Source organism: Pleuronectes platessa, chromosome 5, assembly GCF_947347685.1.
Source record: "Pleuronectes platessa chromosome 5, fPlePla1.1, whole genome shotgun sequence".
NCBI lineage: Eukaryota > Metazoa > Chordata > Actinopteri > Pleuronectiformes > Pleuronectidae > Pleuronectes > Pleuronectes platessa.
Window position 1 is genome coordinate 29,252,963 of NC_070630.1, and position 17,620 is coordinate 29,270,582.

General features: G+C 42.4%; 1 protein-coding gene across 1 annotated transcript in view; it reads right to left on the minus strand.

Annotated features, from left to right (window-relative positions):
* The window catches only part of fat3a (FAT atypical cadherin 3a), a 191,530-nt gene that overhangs the window by 49,405 nt on the left and 124,505 nt on the right, over window positions 1–17,620 (minus strand). Inside the window, exons 7-12 of the mRNA XM_053423465.1 lie at window positions 15,076–15,215; window positions 12,879–13,154; window positions 11,393–11,603; window positions 8,551–11,279; window positions 7,069–8,440; window positions 99–295 (exon numbers count right to left, since the gene is read on the minus strand). Of these exons, the coding sequence (XP_053279440.1) occupies window positions 99–295; window positions 7,069–8,440; window positions 8,551–11,279; window positions 11,393–11,603; window positions 12,879–13,154; window positions 15,076–15,215 (4,925 nt within the window). The remainder of the gene's footprint in view (window positions 1–98; window positions 296–7,068; window positions 8,441–8,550; window positions 11,280–11,392; window positions 11,604–12,878; window positions 13,155–15,075; window positions 15,216–17,620) is intronic.

A 17,620-nucleotide genomic window follows, 5' to 3' on the forward strand; every position in this document is an offset into this window, starting at 1 on the left:
AAAATGTTAATAAACAGTTAAATAGAGAAACAATGTATCTAACAATATCTGCCATTAGCAAAAGACTTAAACTATTATCTTATGGTTTTATTCCTCACCTGGTCACAGACGGGGCTGTTGTCATTTGTGTCTAAAACTGTAATTTCGAAGGTTGCCTGGGAGACAAAGAGTCCGTCGCTTGCAGTGACATTGATGATGTAGAGGTTGTGCTCCTCCCTGTCTAGCAGTCTCTTCACATACATCTTCCATTCACCCTGAACCAGGCCCAGAGCAAACACGCCCCGATAGTTTCCACCTTAAAACAAAGACAGATATCAAAGTCAGCAAACATTTTTAGACATGTAACCTGACATTGAGTATGATCACATCACACCACAATCAATCAATCAGATTTTATTTGTATAGCCCATATTTACAAATCATAATTTGTCTCATAGGGTTTTAACAAGGTGTGACATCCTCTGTCCTTAACCCTCAACAAGAGTAAGGAAAAAAAAAAAAACACAAGACAACTCATACTTTAGATCTGACTTTAAAATAAGAATAGATGAACTCCAACTTTTTATAGTAGCAGCTTGGACATTTTTTTTTTGCCTGAAAAGCAAATCGGGAAATTGCAAATCAAACATTTCAAACTTCCGAATACGAAACGTATCATATGGGACATAAACGATGTGCATGATGCCTACCTGGGGAATGGCCAAGTACCATATTGACCGAGGTGTACAATTGTCAAGTTCTAAATTTACATTAAACAATTACATTTATCATTTAGATACTGCTCTGATTCTTAACGTCCCATAGCTGCTCAATTGGATTTACTTAGGGGAACGTAAGGGTCAGTCGGTTTCATCCTGGTACCTAGCATCAGTCAGGGTACTGTTGGTTATGACATTGAGGTCTATTAGAGCCGTCAAGGATATGCCTCCCCAGACTATCACTGACCCACTGCCAAACTGGTCATGCTGGATAATGTTACAGGCAGCACAACGTTCACCACGTCATCTCCACACTCTTTCATGCCTGTCATATGTGCTCAGTGTGAAGTGCTGGGCTGTGACTACTGGTCCCACTAGATGGATGCTCTTCTAAGGCCGTGTCCAGCTCTCCTTGTGTAACAGTCGGTTTCCGAGTAATGACAAGAACCAGTAGTGACAAGAACCATTTCAGAACGAAAACTAGAAGGGAATCAGTCAGGAAGGATAAGGAGAGATCTACTGTCTGTGTTCACTGCATGCAAAACCATCACCTTTTTGAGGGTTGTCTTGCTTTTGTCTCTCCATTGCACCTGTATTCACTTTGCTCTTGGAATGTGCATTGAATAATTGTAAATTCATTTCTGTCTAAATGTTTTATGAAAAGTAACAGTTTTTTTTTGGACCACTGCACTAATGAGAGTTACACAAAAAACACAAGACAGAAAATAAATGTGTTACTAGACTGGGGAAAATCAATGTTGCAGCAGAATGTACAAAAGTTATTCAATAATATTGTGGATTTATGAGGTTGCTGCGAGACTGGCTTCAAGAAGCACAGTCCTCCAGCCCTCCATCTTGAGGCAGCCATGTCTCTCAGAGTGATGGCAGGAGGAAGAAACAGCCCGTAGCATAAACAGAACATGACAATAAATCACTATAATGTAAATAATCGGACAAACACGCACACACACAGCCGTTTCTCCATGACTTCCGAGGACATTACAGTTATTAAATTAAATGGAAATAGAATGTTGTCTTAACGTAGGATAAGGATATAGATTTATATTTTTTTAGAAGTATTGCTTCTGTGTTTTTCCACTGTAAGTATAAGTTTCTGTCATCACCCAAAGTTATAGAACATGTATTAAGCCTATGTATTATGTATTAAGCCTATTTTCAATGGTTTCTTTGTCAACTGTTTGTGGAACAATTTTTTTTTTAATCATCCAGACAGTATATGATATTCATCATTTTTTGTGTGGATGCATGGATGCATGCTCCATCATTTTTCATAGTTTGACAACTCTATAGATTTTGTCTAGCATTACTGTTAGTGTGTTAATGTGGGCATTGATGGAATTGAACCTTATATTTAAATGGCTGTCAGGCTGCTGTGGAGTGCTCTCAAACATAGTTCTTTCACACAGGACAAGTCACTGTGCATTTATTAATAGACTAATACTGTAGCATTAGATGTGGTTGTGGCTCTGAGTCCACAGAGTTTCGTACTAATGCAGTGCCCATTCTCAACAGTTTGGAATGGACTGCTTGGCCGCTGGTAATTTCGGTTGCAGCTTTTTTTCTTAAACTGTAAAACTGACCTGCAATAACTTAGCCTTGGCAAGTAAACACTGGCTGTTGGAGCCAGGCCTAAGAACCCTGTAGCCAGACAAAGAGCCATTCACCTGTTCATTTAAAGCTCAGTAAACCTTGACTCAGTACTCAGAACCTCAAACTGGAGAATCCTTTGTCATCGCTGTTAAGACCACATCCATTGTGAACACGCTCTTGTCATGATGGATAGATATGGGCTTCCAGTATAGGTCTGCAACAATCCTTTGTGGATATAAAATCACTTTTTTTAAAGTCATGTCTGCCGTTTACTCCAGCTGATTGACTTATAATCATTATAATACGGTCAGGGGAAGAATTTTCTATCATTTTTTTCCCTCACTGCATCTCCTGTTGGCACTGTAGTCTTCTGCCACAGTCTCTTGGGGTGTCCTAACTTCAATATTAAATAGATAGATAGATAGATTACTTTATTCATCCCCGAGGGGAAATTAAGTCGTCATAGCAGCCGGTACATTTGAATACAATAAAATACAATACAATAGAATAAAATATAAAATATAAAATATAAAATATTGCGGTCGAAAGAATAAAAACAGAAACACAAGATAAAATAGGTAGATAAGGTGCAGTGGCAGATGATGGTAATAGTACTGATGATATGATGGTAATGTTATTGTTAGACAGTATATAAAAAATAGTACAGTATATATAGCATATAATATATATTTATATATGATAGTAATTATACCAATAAAATAGCAGTATATAGTAATAATAGCAGCAACAGTATATATAATAATAATAATAGTAAAATATAATAATAATAACATGTACACATGTATAAATAAAATATGTGTATATAAACTTATATATACAAAGAATATACAAAGAGTATGATATAATATATGATATATAGTACGGGTATAATATTTTTTGGCGATACATAGATAATATAATATACTGTGAGTGTAATAATATGTAGACAGAGTGTGCAAAAGACAATATTATTGTATAAAATGATGAATTGAGACAGGTATATTTAGTGCAGTTCTGTGATGGTGGCTCTGACAGAGGTAGATGCGTTGTACAGTCTTATTGCAGTTGGGAGGAACGATTTCCTGTATCGTTCCTTAGAGCAGCGGGGTTGAATGAGTCTGTGGCTGAAGCTGCTCCTTAGCTTGTCCAGTGTTTTGTGGAGGGGGTGAGAGGGATTGTCCATGATTGCCAGCAGTTTTGCCAGCATCCTGTCCTCCACCACCTCCTCCAGGGTGACAAGCTTAGAGCCAACCACAGACTCTGCCTTCCTAATCAGTTTTTTCAGTTTGTTGGCATCCTTAGCCTTGATGCCCGCACCCCAGGACACCACAGCAAAGAAGATGGTGCTCGCCACAACAGACTTATAGAACATCTGCAGCATCTTGTTGCAGACATTGAAGGACCTGAGCCTCCTCAGGAAATAAAGCCGGCTCAGGCCCTTCTTGTAGACGGCCTCTGTGTTGGTGGACCAGTCCAGTTTATTGTCCAGTGTGACACCCAGGTACTTGTATGCAGGGACCACCTCCACAGCCGTCCCACCGATGCAGACAGGAGAGGGCAGGGGCTTGGTCCTCCTGAAATCCACCACCATCTCCCTCGTCTTTGCCACGTTGAGCTGCATGCGGTTCTCCCCACACCACTTCACAAAGCGGTCAACCAGGTCCCTGTACTCAGCCTCCCCTCCGCCCTCAACACACCCCACAATGGCCGTGTCATCAGAGAACTTCTGCAGGTGACACGTCTCTGTGCAGTGCTTAAAGTCAGCAGTGTATGTGGTGAAGAGGAAGGGGGACAGCACAGTTCCCTGGGGGGCCCCGATGGTACTGATCAGACGATCAGACACACAGTTCTGTAATCTCACAAACTGCGGTCTGCCCGTCAGATAGTCATCGACCTAAGCGATGAGGGGAGTACTCACCTGCGTGCCCTCCAGTTTGGCCTTCAGCAGTCTGGGCTGGATGGTGTTAAAGGCGCTGGAGAAGTCGAAAAACATGATCCGGACTGAGGTGTTGGGTCTGTCCAGGGAGGAGTAAGACTTCTGCAGCAGGTAGATGATTGCATCATCAACCCCAACATGGGGCTGATATGCAAACTGCAGGGGGTCTTGTGATGGGCACACCAGCGGTCTGAGGTGGGCCAGGACCAGTCTTTCCATGACCTTCATGATGTGAGAGGTCAGTGCCACCGGCCTGTAGTCCTCCAGTGCAGCAGGACGTCCTTTTTTGGGCACTGGGACCAGGCAGGATGTTTTCCAGAGCACTGGCACTCTCTGAAGGTGTAGGCTCAGGTTGAAAAGGTGCTGGAGAACTCCACAGAGCTGGCTGGAACATGCCTTCAGCACACAAGGGCTGATGCGGTCCGGCCCCGCAGCTTTCCTCGGTTTGAGCCTCTCCAGCTCTCTCCTCACCTGGCTGGCTGTGATGTGGAGTCCAGACTGGGGGGTGGGGGATGTCAGTGGTGGGTTTGAGGGTGGTGCAGAGATGTTTGTGTTGCAGGAGGTGGTGGGGGGCTGTGGGGGATGTGAGGATGTCCTGGGGGTGGGAGGTGTGAGAAGGTCTGTGGTAAAGGCCAGCAGGGGGGTGGGGGGAGATGGTGACTGGGGTGGTGGGGGGCAGGGGGTGATGGGGGGAGGTGGGGGGTTGTTGCTCAGAGATGCAGTAGAGGCAGTCGTAGAGTCAGCGGAGGGTCCGCTGGGGGTGGGGGGGTTTGAGTTGAACCTATTGAAGAACGTGTTCAGCTTGTTCGCACGTCGTTCATCCCCAGCTGCTCCCCCATCTCTCCTCTTGAAACCAGTGATCTCCTTCATACCACTCCAGACGTCCCTGGTGTTGTTTTCCTCCAGTTTGTGAAGACTGCAATTCAGCCAAGTAAGTCCTGCATTTTCATCAATACAGTTTCACTATTCAGCTGGCTTTCCTCTCCTGCAACGGAAATTACCGTTGCACCTTTGCGTATAACAACGCACAGTTTTTCTTCTTTACCTGATTTCCATACAAAGATTTGACATTGATCTCCCTCTGATTTCCATGAGTAAACCAGACAGTACTCTAAAATACCTACTTTAAATCTATTAACAACTTCTTTCACCTCTTGAGATTTGTAACTGTGTAAATGTTATAGGCTGCCATGAAATGTCATCTAATTTCAATACCTGTTTCTCATTTTTTTTATATACTTTTAAAATGTATCATGGCTTTATTTTAGTGTACAGTTTTTCTCCTTTATAACTACTACATCAAATAAGCAGATGCAAATCTGGCACGAAGACAGAGAGAGACACACACAATAGTTCTCAGTAATCAATGTTTGCACGCACAAGGATGAAAATACAAAGCCCAGGAATTTGGTACTTTTTCCTGCTCAATTTATGTCAAACACTAAAATTCAGTGCTGTTGATAAAAAATGTATTCCTTTCATGTGCGGTTTAGGGTAGAGGATGTTCGTGTACAGTATCTGACCTTCATGTAGAACACTAGGGATCCTCTCAGAGATTCTTAAGGCCAATGTATGCTTCTCCGTTTTGACGGACACGGACAGATAGGACCGCCCTCTTCAACGTGGAACGCCCTCTCCGTGCCTCTCCGAGGCTCCTCGGAGAGCTTTTCGTGCAGCTCTCTTTTTCTAACTACAGGTCGAAATGACGGACAGCCCACGGATAGCACTTGGCTGTGATTGGTCCGCTAACGCCAGCATTTCGGAATGGAAACTTCCTGTTCCATTCCCTACATCACAATAAACCAAAATCACAACTACGACTCTATGATTAATGTGACAAGTGTGTTAAGCCAGCGGCGTTGTCCGGCTGACGGTGGCTGGTTAGAGCACTTACGGCATGTGTGTACGGTCACATACTGTTATAACGAACTTTGATAACGGGGGTAGCGGGCTAGCCACCATGCTAACTGCGGTGGGAACAGCGCAAAAACCCGCTGACTTTAATCCCACGGCTCTCATGACACTGTTTCTCAAACACCGTCAGGTTAGAAGCAAACACTTGGTAGTAGCTAGTATTGGGTGTCCGTGCTGACTGTGTGTGGAAGCTGGGGGGAGCTAGCTGCCTCCGTGTAGCTTCAAGCTGTTGCAGCTGTTGAATTAGCAACGCAGTTTGGAAACAAGACCGGGGAACCGCTGCGTTAAGACACGATAACATAAACATTATGACCCGCTGGGTATCACTTTATTCAGCAAAAACTGTCGCGTCATCAACATCCTTTTTCTGTTAGTTGCCATCGTTCACTGTGTGTGAGGAGCCGGGAGGACGTAAATAAACCAGCGTGGACTTCTTCTATATACCTCATGAGGTAGGCTTGTCTAAGCTTGACTTCCGTTTCGCCATCTACTGTTCTGGCGGTGAATTGTTTTCACAACAAAAAGGCTCGTAGAACTATAAATCAAAAAGGGTCCGTCCGATCCGTCCGTCCGTCATTCCGAAACGGACTCGGAGAAGCATACTGAGGCCTTTACTGTTGATGTTATTATTATTTCTATAACCTCAATCAAGTGATTTAGTTGCTATGATATAGTTTGACAACCACAGTAACCATAACCATGATAACCATAGTTTACTTTTTACAAAAAACTCTGCCTTTATACCAAAGTTGCCATCCCTAGATAAGGAAAACAGGAACTAAACATTGACATTAGATGAAAAAAAAATGAAAAAAAATCGGCCAGGTTTATACAGGGTCCTCCAACAGTAGCATTTATAGCCAGTAAAACAATTGTAATGAAATGATGGACATTCACAGTGGTACTCACCAGTGATGTGGTAGCTGACTTGCCGGTTAAGAGCAGAGCTGTCATCATCTCTAGTGTTCAGCACAGCTACCACCTCTCCTGGATGGTCACTCTCCTGAACTGAACTAAAGTAATGCTGCTCCAGAAACCTCGGTGGGTTGTCATTGATGTCTGCCACTGCCACTGTCACAGTAGTGGTACTGGAAAGAGACAAAGTTTCCCCAAGGTCTGAGGCCACAACTGTGAATGTGTAAGATGAATCGGTTTCATGGTCCAGGTTTTTGCATGTTGAGATCCAGCCTGTGTTGCTGTCAATACTAAAAGTGTCAACCAGTGTGTCTGAATCTCCTCCTGACTGAATTAATGCCCCAAGACTGTATGTTACCTGGCCATTTGCCCCTGAGTCTGGGTCTACTGATTGCACCTGAATGATTTTGGTTCCAATTAACATGCCCTCCATTACTGTGGCCTCATATGAGTTAGCTTCAAAGGCTGGTTTGTTGTCATTTAGATCAAATACTTTGATTTCCACATCAACAGAAGTCACAGAATCAAGCTTTGCCTGTTTTACAGTGGTAGTGATTTTGAAGTGGTATCCTTTGATGACCTCATAGTCCAAGGACTTATCAAGCTTGATCACACCAGTGTCCTTATCCACCACAAATACTCCGTCTTGGTTGTTTTCTCCAGTCTCTCCATTAACCAGGGCAAAATTTCCAGAGACCAAAGCATATCCAGGATGAGTATTGAGTCGCACCATCCCTATGGTTGACCCTATGGGAGTATCCTCTGGCACGCCAAATGAATATTGATGTTGGCTAAAGTAAGGAATTAAAGAATCTGGAGAAAGAACATGGATGTAGACAGACACTAAAGAGTGTCTGACTGGATGTCCTCCATCCACAGCTTTCACAAAAAAAGATAATACAGAGTTCCTCAAGTGACTGAAGCTGCCTTTGGTCACCATCCAACCATTGTCTGGGTCTATTTCCAAAATGTCTACCACTGAGACATGTGCCTCACTGTAAAGTGAGTATGTAACTTTGGCGTTAGTGCCATCATCAGGGTCATAGGCCTGGATCTGTGTCACCAAAAATCCTGTAGCAACATCAGATTTGACTGAAGCTCTGTACTCAGTGGCACGGAAGCGAGGTACATTATCATTATCATCCAAAAGAGTAACTTGTACTGTACAATAGGAGTCAAGTCCACCAGAGTCCCGGGCTACCACTGTCAAAATGATGTTCTTGTTGGCTGGGTCCTCACGATCAAGCTTTTCTGAAGTGGTGATCTGACCATTTGCATCAATGCTGAACTGGTCCTTTCCCACATCATTAACAAAGGAATAAGTGAAGTGGCCGAACACTCCGGGATCTGCATCTGTTGCTTTAACCTGGAATTTAAATGCATTTGTCAATACAGATAAAAGTATTTGATCATTTCAGAACAATAGTATTAAATATTACTCCTGAAAAAGCTTGAATGAATTCCAACAGCACTTACCTGTATAACTTTGGTTCCTACTGCAGCATTCTCTCTTAACTCCGCCTCATACAGATTGTGTCCAAACACTGGACTGTACAGGTTGGCTTCCAACATCTTAATATGAAGCTGTGCAGTGCTGGTGAATACTCCATCAGACACTGAAACATTGAGACTGTATGCAGGCTCCATTCTTTGCTTCCGGTGATTAGACAACGTGAGGATTCCTGTCTTTTTGTCCATTACAAAGTTCATCCTTTCATTTCCTGACAAAATGCTGTAATCCAGTTTTTCCCAATCTGAACTGTCAGCATCTGAGGCCTGGACACAGGCTACAAAATGGCCCCTTGGTGCTAATTCATTCACATATGCCTCATAGAGTAACTGATTGAAAAATGGAGGATTATCATTCATATCATTTACTATAACTGTGACACATACTTCACTACTAAGTGGTGGGAAGCCATTATCAGTGCCCCTGACAATAAAGTCATACTTCTGGAGTAGTTCATGATCTAGCATACGTGCTGTGAGGATTAATCCACTGCTACTATCTATGTGAAAGTAATCTGTGCTGTTATGTGCATCTGAGAAGATCTGGTAGCGGACAACATTGTTCTTCTCTGAGTCTTTATCAGTGGCAATAACTTGAAGGGCTGGGGTTCCAATCATGGCTGTTTCAGACAAAACTACCCTGTAGGACATTTTCTGGAAGATAGGCGGATTGTCATTAACATCCTGGACAATCACATCAACATCAACCTCTGTACGAGCACCAGTAAGATAGTCTGTGGCTCTGATGGTCAGGTGGTAAGATGATGCTGCTTCATAGTCCAAAAAGTGGATGACACTAATGACTCCAGTATCAAAACCAATGTCAAACTGAAGAGATCGATCTCCATCAACAATAGTGTAGATGATGTTTTGACCTTCAGGGCTAGTGGCATTGATGCCCATGATAGGTGTGTGCAAAGCTACATCCTCATTAACAGAAACAGAATAAAATGATCTGTCAAAGACAGGCATTGCCTTGTTGACTACAGTGATGGGGAACTCTATAGTAGATGAGAGAGGTGGATAACCACCATCTCTGGCATTTATCACCATTTGGTATTCAACAATAGACAGATCGGATTCAAAGGCTCTCCTAAGGCTGAGAACACCTGTCTGTTGGTTGATCTCAAAGTGACCATGGTCATCTTGAAGATAGTAAGATATCTCTCCATTAATTCCTTTGTCACCGTCTACTGCCATTACGCTGAAAACAGGTGATCTTGGCTCAGCTTCTACTTGAACAGCTGCATAATAAGGAAGTCCAACAAACACAGGAGTATTATCATTTATGTCCTCAACTTGGACTCTAACCATAACTCTAGCCACATGCAGATGGTCATACTCCCTTCTTGCCTCAACAACCAGTTCATAAAACTCTTGCTCTTCACGGTCGAAGGGTATTCCTGTGGTTTGGATAACACCAGAAGTCGGACGAATTTTAAAGCGTGTACCAGAATTCAATAAGGTGTACTTCAAAGGTTCATTTAGATGGTTCCCCACGGCATTAACCACAGAAACTTGGGTGACGTTTGACACATTCTCCTGAATAGAGGCAGAGTAAAGACTATGGGTGAAGATGAGGCCAGAATCCAGAGCTTCTTGGACAAGAATGGTCACCAAAGCCATGCTGTAGAATTTACCATCTGAAACTTTGACACTAAAGCGGAAATATTCTTTGGTGAAGTTATTGTTTTTGACAATGATGACTCCACTTGAAGGTTTAATGGCAAGGTAATCACGTACATCATCAGTCAGAGAGTAGGTAAGCTCTGCGAAAACACCTTTATCAGGGTCTACAGCTGAAACCTGCAAAGCTTCTACTCCCACAAAGGTGGGAAGTAGCAGGACTGTTTCATAGGCATTCTGGGTAAAACGAGGTGGTGAATCATTTGTGTCAATCACTTGTATTGTTACTTCAGTTGGACTGTCTGCCGTCAACTGTGGCCTACCGTTATCCCTCACATGGACATGGAAGTAAAAATTGGAAAATGTCTCATGGTCTAGATTAGCAATGGTTCTAATGGAGCCAGTCCCTGAGTCTACTGTGAAGAACATTTTTGCTGTATCCTCAACAATCTGGTAGACTAACAGAGCATTTTGGCTACGGTCAGCATCTGTGGCCTTTATTACGAGAGGTGAGTCATCTGAGTCCCATACCACACTGTTCACTGGTGCTGCCTCGCTGATGCTACCACGATAATGGAGCAGCTGGAACACTGGCGGGTTGTCATTTTCATCCACGACCTGAATTAACAGAGTAGCATTGGAGGCCATGCCAGCCATGTTGGTAGCCCGGACTATCAGAGTATAAGATGCTGTGGTCTCAAAGTCTAGAGGCCTTTGAATAGTAATCACACCACTGTATTGATTAATCTGAAAAATACGGTCTTTGTTACCTTGCTTGATGTCATAAGTTAAGGTGGACTGGCTTACAGCACTGACGGTGGTTACAGAGGTCCCAATCAATGCATTTTCTGTGATTTCAGCTTGGTACTCAGGCTGAGGGAACTTTGGGCCAGCATTGTCAGAGAGGGTGACAGCAATACGCACAATAGTGGTGGTGGATAGGGGAGGGGAGCCATTGTCAGTGACTCTGACAGTGAGAACATAATGGCCTATGCTGGACAAATCCAGGTCATGTGCAACAGTGATGATACCCAAAACGGACTCAATATTGAATGCATTTCCAGTGTTCCCTGTGGGAAAATAAAGAACAGAGATTCGAAAAATGTATCATTGTGGTAGACATTTTAAGAACACTTACAACTTACAAGAACAGGCAGGCTATTTAGTTGTCAGAGATGCCTACCTGCTTCAATGGAGTAGTGTAGCTCTGCGTTCTCTCCTTTGTCTTTGTCAAGAGCAGTGACCTGCACCACACCTGATCCCACTGCTGCAGACTCATAAACTTGGCCTTCATATAAAGCACTAGTAAAGATGGGTACATGGTCATTTATATCTTCCACCTCTATTAGCACACGAGCCAGGTTCTTTCTGTAGGGGAACTCTTGGTCCTTTACCTGTAGAACACAGGAAACAACAGGAAAAATGGACATTAAAAGCAGTATAATTAGTTTATAATTCAAATGCATATCGAAAAGTAACATAATAAAGTATAACAGACAAAAACTAAATTATAAATGTCATCAGACCAGACCATTCACTGTCCTCTGGCATATATAGTTCCCCTAATTTCAGTACTTTACCAATAGATGCATACATCAGTTCAAAAAGTCCCTTTTCATGATGAGGTGTAGAGACTGGTTTGCTGTACAGTCTAATTATCGTAATTGCTAAGCCATCAGCTCATGAATAGAATGAAAGCACAATCTCAACAAATTGGATTTAGGAATAAAACCATGAGTTTATTCAAATTTTATTAATTAATTAATAACAATAAACACGTCTCTTGTTCTGACCACTCCAGATCAATTCTATAGCAACAACACGATAATATTATTAAAAATAATAATACTAAGAGTATAACCACTGCAGTGTTCTCAGACTGCACATTTTTTGTGTACACTGTATATATTATTTCTGCCATTCATATTTTTTGTATTTTTTATACATCCTTGCAGAATTATTGCATGTTTATGGGGGCTTTGGCTGAGGGGTAGAGCAGTTGGTGTCCAACCAGAAGGTCGGCGGCTCGATGGCAGTCTTCCCAAACTGCATGCCGAAGTGTCCATTTGCAAGATACTGAACCCCGAATAGCCCCTCATATAAAAAAGTGCTGCCCATAAATGCACTGTATGAATGTATGTTTGAATGGGTGACAAGCAAACTGTAACGTACTGTACTGTAAAGTGCTTTGAATGGTCATCAAGACTATAAGCTAAATAAATACAGACCATTTACCTACAATTACTTTACTTTACAGTACAGTACTGGTTAATGTGTATTTTTTTATTATCTTCGACTCTCTTCCCTCTTTCATTTTAAATGAATAAGAAATAGATGTAATATCATTGCTTTAAACAGAATTAAACTAGCAAAAATTTGCTCAGCTTTGAAACCATTGAAGTTAAGCTGCATTCTTCCTTTTAGTGCAAACATTTTAAAACCTTCTATTGCCCATATTTCATCTTTTGGGTATTTGGGGTTTAACAAATATCATGTCAATTGATTATTACCCGCTATATGTATACACACAAACTGCTAGCGATATATCCCTTTAACACCTCAATTATTTGAATGAGAGTCACAACTGTTGTCACAAGATCCTATATATAAGTCTTTGGCAGACACTGACTTAAATTTAGTGGTGCATACAGGACCAAAGCAAGTCTTACAACAACAGTCAGGATGTGCTGGGCGCAGGCCTCATGATCCAGCCTCTGAGCAGTGTAGATGGTGCCCACAGTAGGGTGGATGCGGAACAGACGCATGCTGCTGGGGTCGATGGAGCTCTGTAGTGTATAGGTCAGCTGATGATGCTCATCACGGTCAGATGCCAAAACCTGGACCACCTCAGAGTCTGGTGGTGTATCTTCAGAAATAGTGACATCATAGGTTGATTGGGAGAAAATGGGAGCATTGTCATTGGTGTCCATGACAATGATGTGAACCTAGAGTATTAGGCGCATTGACAAAGAGAAGAGAAGAGAAGAATGAATTAAGACATGATAAACTGAGTGCATAGTAGTTTGTCATATTTTCAGTTTGAGCTCTTTACATATAGATATTTTGAACAACACCAAATAATGGCATCATAACATTTCCTACAAAACAAATTTGCGAGTACAGATTAGTTGTATTTAAACATTTTGTAGGAAGCAGGATAAGCAATTCAGTTAGGAAAAGTTGAGGGAGTTTCAAATCCATTCAATTCTCAGCCATTATTATGCCAGAAACAAACACTGTATAGTACAATGATGTAGCAGAAGACAATAGGATATGGCTTTGGTTTCTGCTTTTGTTAAATTACTACTGTCACTATAGCCCAGTTTGACCAAGTCCTGGCTATATCAGTACCCTTGAGGGCTCAGGCATTTCATCACCACAGTGATATAAAGAGTTATTGTACACAACTAGTTTTCCCATTTTGAAAACTGGTCTATACACTCTCTAGTCTATAGACCAGATACTAAATCATAATTATATATAGTAATATAGGCTTATATAGTCATAATAATGAGATAGTAAGTCATAATTATGAGATGCTAAGTCATAATTGTGAATGGGTGCCCTCTGCGTCTGGGTCGAAAAGAGAGTTTTTTTTGGGGGGGGGGGGAGAGAGACAGACTGTGTCATTTGGGACCGATTTCTCAAGATTTATTTTCACACTAACCACTAGGTGGTGCTATCACAATTAGTGTGTATGCAGTGATAGCGATAGCCCTGATTTGATCAGGTGTTGACTCTGATCATTTGACAGAATTTTGGGATCGATTGCTAAAACTTAATTTTCACACTGACCACTAGGTGGCGCTAGCACTATTAGTGTGTATGCAGTAATAGTCTTGACTTCATCAGGAATTGACTCCGATCATGTGGCCTGATTTTGGGGTCGATTGCTAAAACTTAATTTTCACACCGACCACTAGATGGTGCTATCACTATCACTTCATACACACTAATACAGGAATCTGATGAAGAGCCAATCACATTGTCTTTCAATATCATTGATTAGGCGGCGCTATCACTATCACTTCATACACACTAATACAGGAATCTGATGAAGAGCTAATCACATTGTCTTTCAAAATCATTGACAGTTGTTTATTTAAACAGTTCCCCCCTAAAAGACAAAGAAAAAAAAAAATCAATGTTTAAATCCCACCCACACTGGGACTTGAACCCACCACGTCTGGGTCACTGTCCCTCTGACCTACTGACTGCACCACCTATAGTACTTATTATCACCTGTGAAGTAGTTGATAAATAGATCTCACTGTCCCCTTTTCTCCCTTTGGCCCCTCCTCCCTCTGCGTGTGTGACTCACTGATTACAGCAGGTGCGACGTGAGGAGAGGGAGACATCAGCCCTCTGGAGAACGTTCCAAACAAAATGCTCTTATTCAAAATCTATAACAAGATAACTACTCTTTCTACATTATCTGTTTAGAGGAATCCTTGTATCTAATATTTTTGAATAAGGGGGACTATTTCATTCCCGAAATTGGAATGGCTAAAGCTGAGGTAACATATTTGCACAAAAAAATGATGATGTGGCACCACAGCTACAACATATTGGCTGTAGGTCTCAACCGGCTTTTGTGTGTGGTGTTTGCAATTTTCTCCTCTTCCTGGAGTGGGTGTTTATTTCCACCTACTCCTGTTTCTTCCCACAGTGCAATGGTTAACTTGCAAGTCTAAATTGGCAATAGGTGTGAATGTGTAGAATGATTGTTTTTCTGTCCCTGATTGGCAATTCTATGACTGACTAGTAACCTGTTTACCCTACCACTCCCTCAAAGCATGTACAGTTGTAAGGTACAAGTCTAACACACCAGCAATGAAAGGCTGTTAAGTAACGGTAACGTGGTACCTGTGTGTATGCATTGTTGGTGCCATCTGTGGCTTGCACTGTCAGATTGAAGAAGGAGCGCTGTTCAGCATCCAGAGGCTTGGCGATGATAATAGTGCCCACAGACTTCTCCACATCAAATACACTGTCGCTATTCCCACCTGCTCCACAGAAAGAAGGTAAGACAAGAGGAAGGAAACGCCTTTTGTCAAACAGAGTGTCAATCATATCGATACACCCAGAACACACACTAGTTATGATTAATATATTAAAACACTTTCGCACCAGACTGTTTATTTATGGACCAATTGTTTATAGTCATGTCCCGTATCATCCAGATATTTTGTAAGTATGCCATAAACGAGTTCCTGACAGGAACTAAAAGAAGATTTCTCCTGTCTGAGCTTCTCTGCATTGGCTCCCTGTAAAATTCAGACTCTAATTATGTCTGTCATTAATAACATTATTACATCCAAAAATATCACTCTGATTATTTTCATTATAACAACCAGTCTGACAGAGATAAAATATGATGGTCACACACACACACACACACACACACACACACACACACACACACACACACACACACACACACACACACACACACACACACACACACACACACACACACACACACACACACACACACACACACACACACACACAACCTGCAAACCAACAGTCAAAAGACCACGGAAACAGTGAAGCATAAGCACAGGCCATGCAAGCACACAAAAAACATTCAGTGCATGTTCCATTTACTGTCTGCACACTGCATGTATGCTGATTTGAAACATCACAATCACAGGTTCACAGGTATCACAGGTTCAAGATCTCTTGCTGTATAATTTACTACAAAATACATGACGCCATAATGCCACATGGCCCAGCGGCTGTGGCTCAGGTCGTCCTCTTAGAGCAGGGGTAGGCAACATTTACTATCAAAAGAGCCATTTGCCTAGCCTGGATGCCAGACGAACTTAGCCCCGCCCACAACATTTTTGGTCGGGCAGTTCGGTCTGGAGTCGCTCCATTGGGAAAAAATTATGGGGCGTGTTTCAACTGACCAGGAAGTAAAATTCCTCTTCGCTCAATTGGATAAACCTACAACCAATCAGAGCAACGTAGTATGTGACGTATGCTAAGCAACGCATTGTAAGTTATTTACTAACGCCGGGTTCACACCGGACGCTTCAGCGCAGCGCCAAGCCTTAAATAACAGCTGGCTCCCATCCACTCCCATGTTAAAACTTTGTGCCGGTCACACCGGAGGCTGAAGCACCGCGAGGCAGCCTTGGTGCAGCGCGGTGCTTCAGCCTCCGGTGTGACTGGCACAAAGCCGTGCAGCGATCTACTGGATCAACGGGTGATATTATTAGCGCTGCCCGGCGGTTCAGCGTCGCTTCAGCGTCCGTTGTGAACAGCCAAGCGCCGGGGCCATAGGGATTAGCGCGGTGCTTTGGCGTCGCCTCCACGTTCTGTGTTCCTCTTTCAAAATGAATGCGCTGTCGATGTCTTCTAAAACAGACTCAATGGCAGCATCTACACATCTCAGCTCGCCAGCGGCAGGCATGTTTGTTGAAAACGAATTCAACCCAAGCGCACTTTGATGACGTGGTTGATTACATTACCGTTGATCATCTGTCAATCATCGTATAAAGCCCGCCCTGACAATCTGATTGGCCCGGTCGGGCCATAATTTTTTCCCAATGGAGCGACTCCAGACCGAACTGCCTGACCAAAAATGTTGTGGGCGGGGCTAAGTTCGTCTGGCATCCAGGCTACCATTTGCCCCCTCTTCCCCAAAATTAAATCTGTCTGGAGCCGCAAAACATATTTGATAACACAGGTTATAAAGTTACACATATAGTTATACAATATATATAAAAGCTATAGTTTGTTGCATTTACTCAATTATAGAATGACAATAAAAAAAAACTGTTGACATTTAACTGCTATTTTGACCTGTTACAAAAAAGGAAAACACCAAACTCTAAAGAATAGGAGAACAAAATACATTTGTAGGCCTACTTTGAAATAAATGAAACACAGAACTATGCTTTTTTTGCTCATCTCCAGCTTGGTACTTTTCAGCAGATGCTGTGTGCTTGCTCTGGAAATGTCTTTAAACATTAGATTTTTGTTTGTTTGCTAATTCCTCGCCACATATCAAGCATACAGGTAAGCCAACATCGTTGGCAGTGAGAGCAAATTAATCTGAATTAAACTCTATTTTCCTCCCAGACTTTTCTTTTTGGGGATTTGTCCCTGGATAGTTTACCGAGGCCGGTGGTCGGAAACTCTAGATTAGTGACATGCAGGGAAGAGCGCCGAGCCGTAATAGGATGTGACACATATTTTAGTTGAAGAAATATTAAAACAAAACGTGAGAGCATGTCAGACTGGAGGCGGACACCGAAACTGAAGCTCGGTACAAACTAAATGCAGCTTCTGCTCTGATCAATAAGCTGCGGCGGTGATCTCTGAGCAGCTGTGACCAGAGAAACTCTGTGTTTTCACTGTTTACACTGTTACGAAGGTCAGTCAGTGAGCGGCTGCTTCA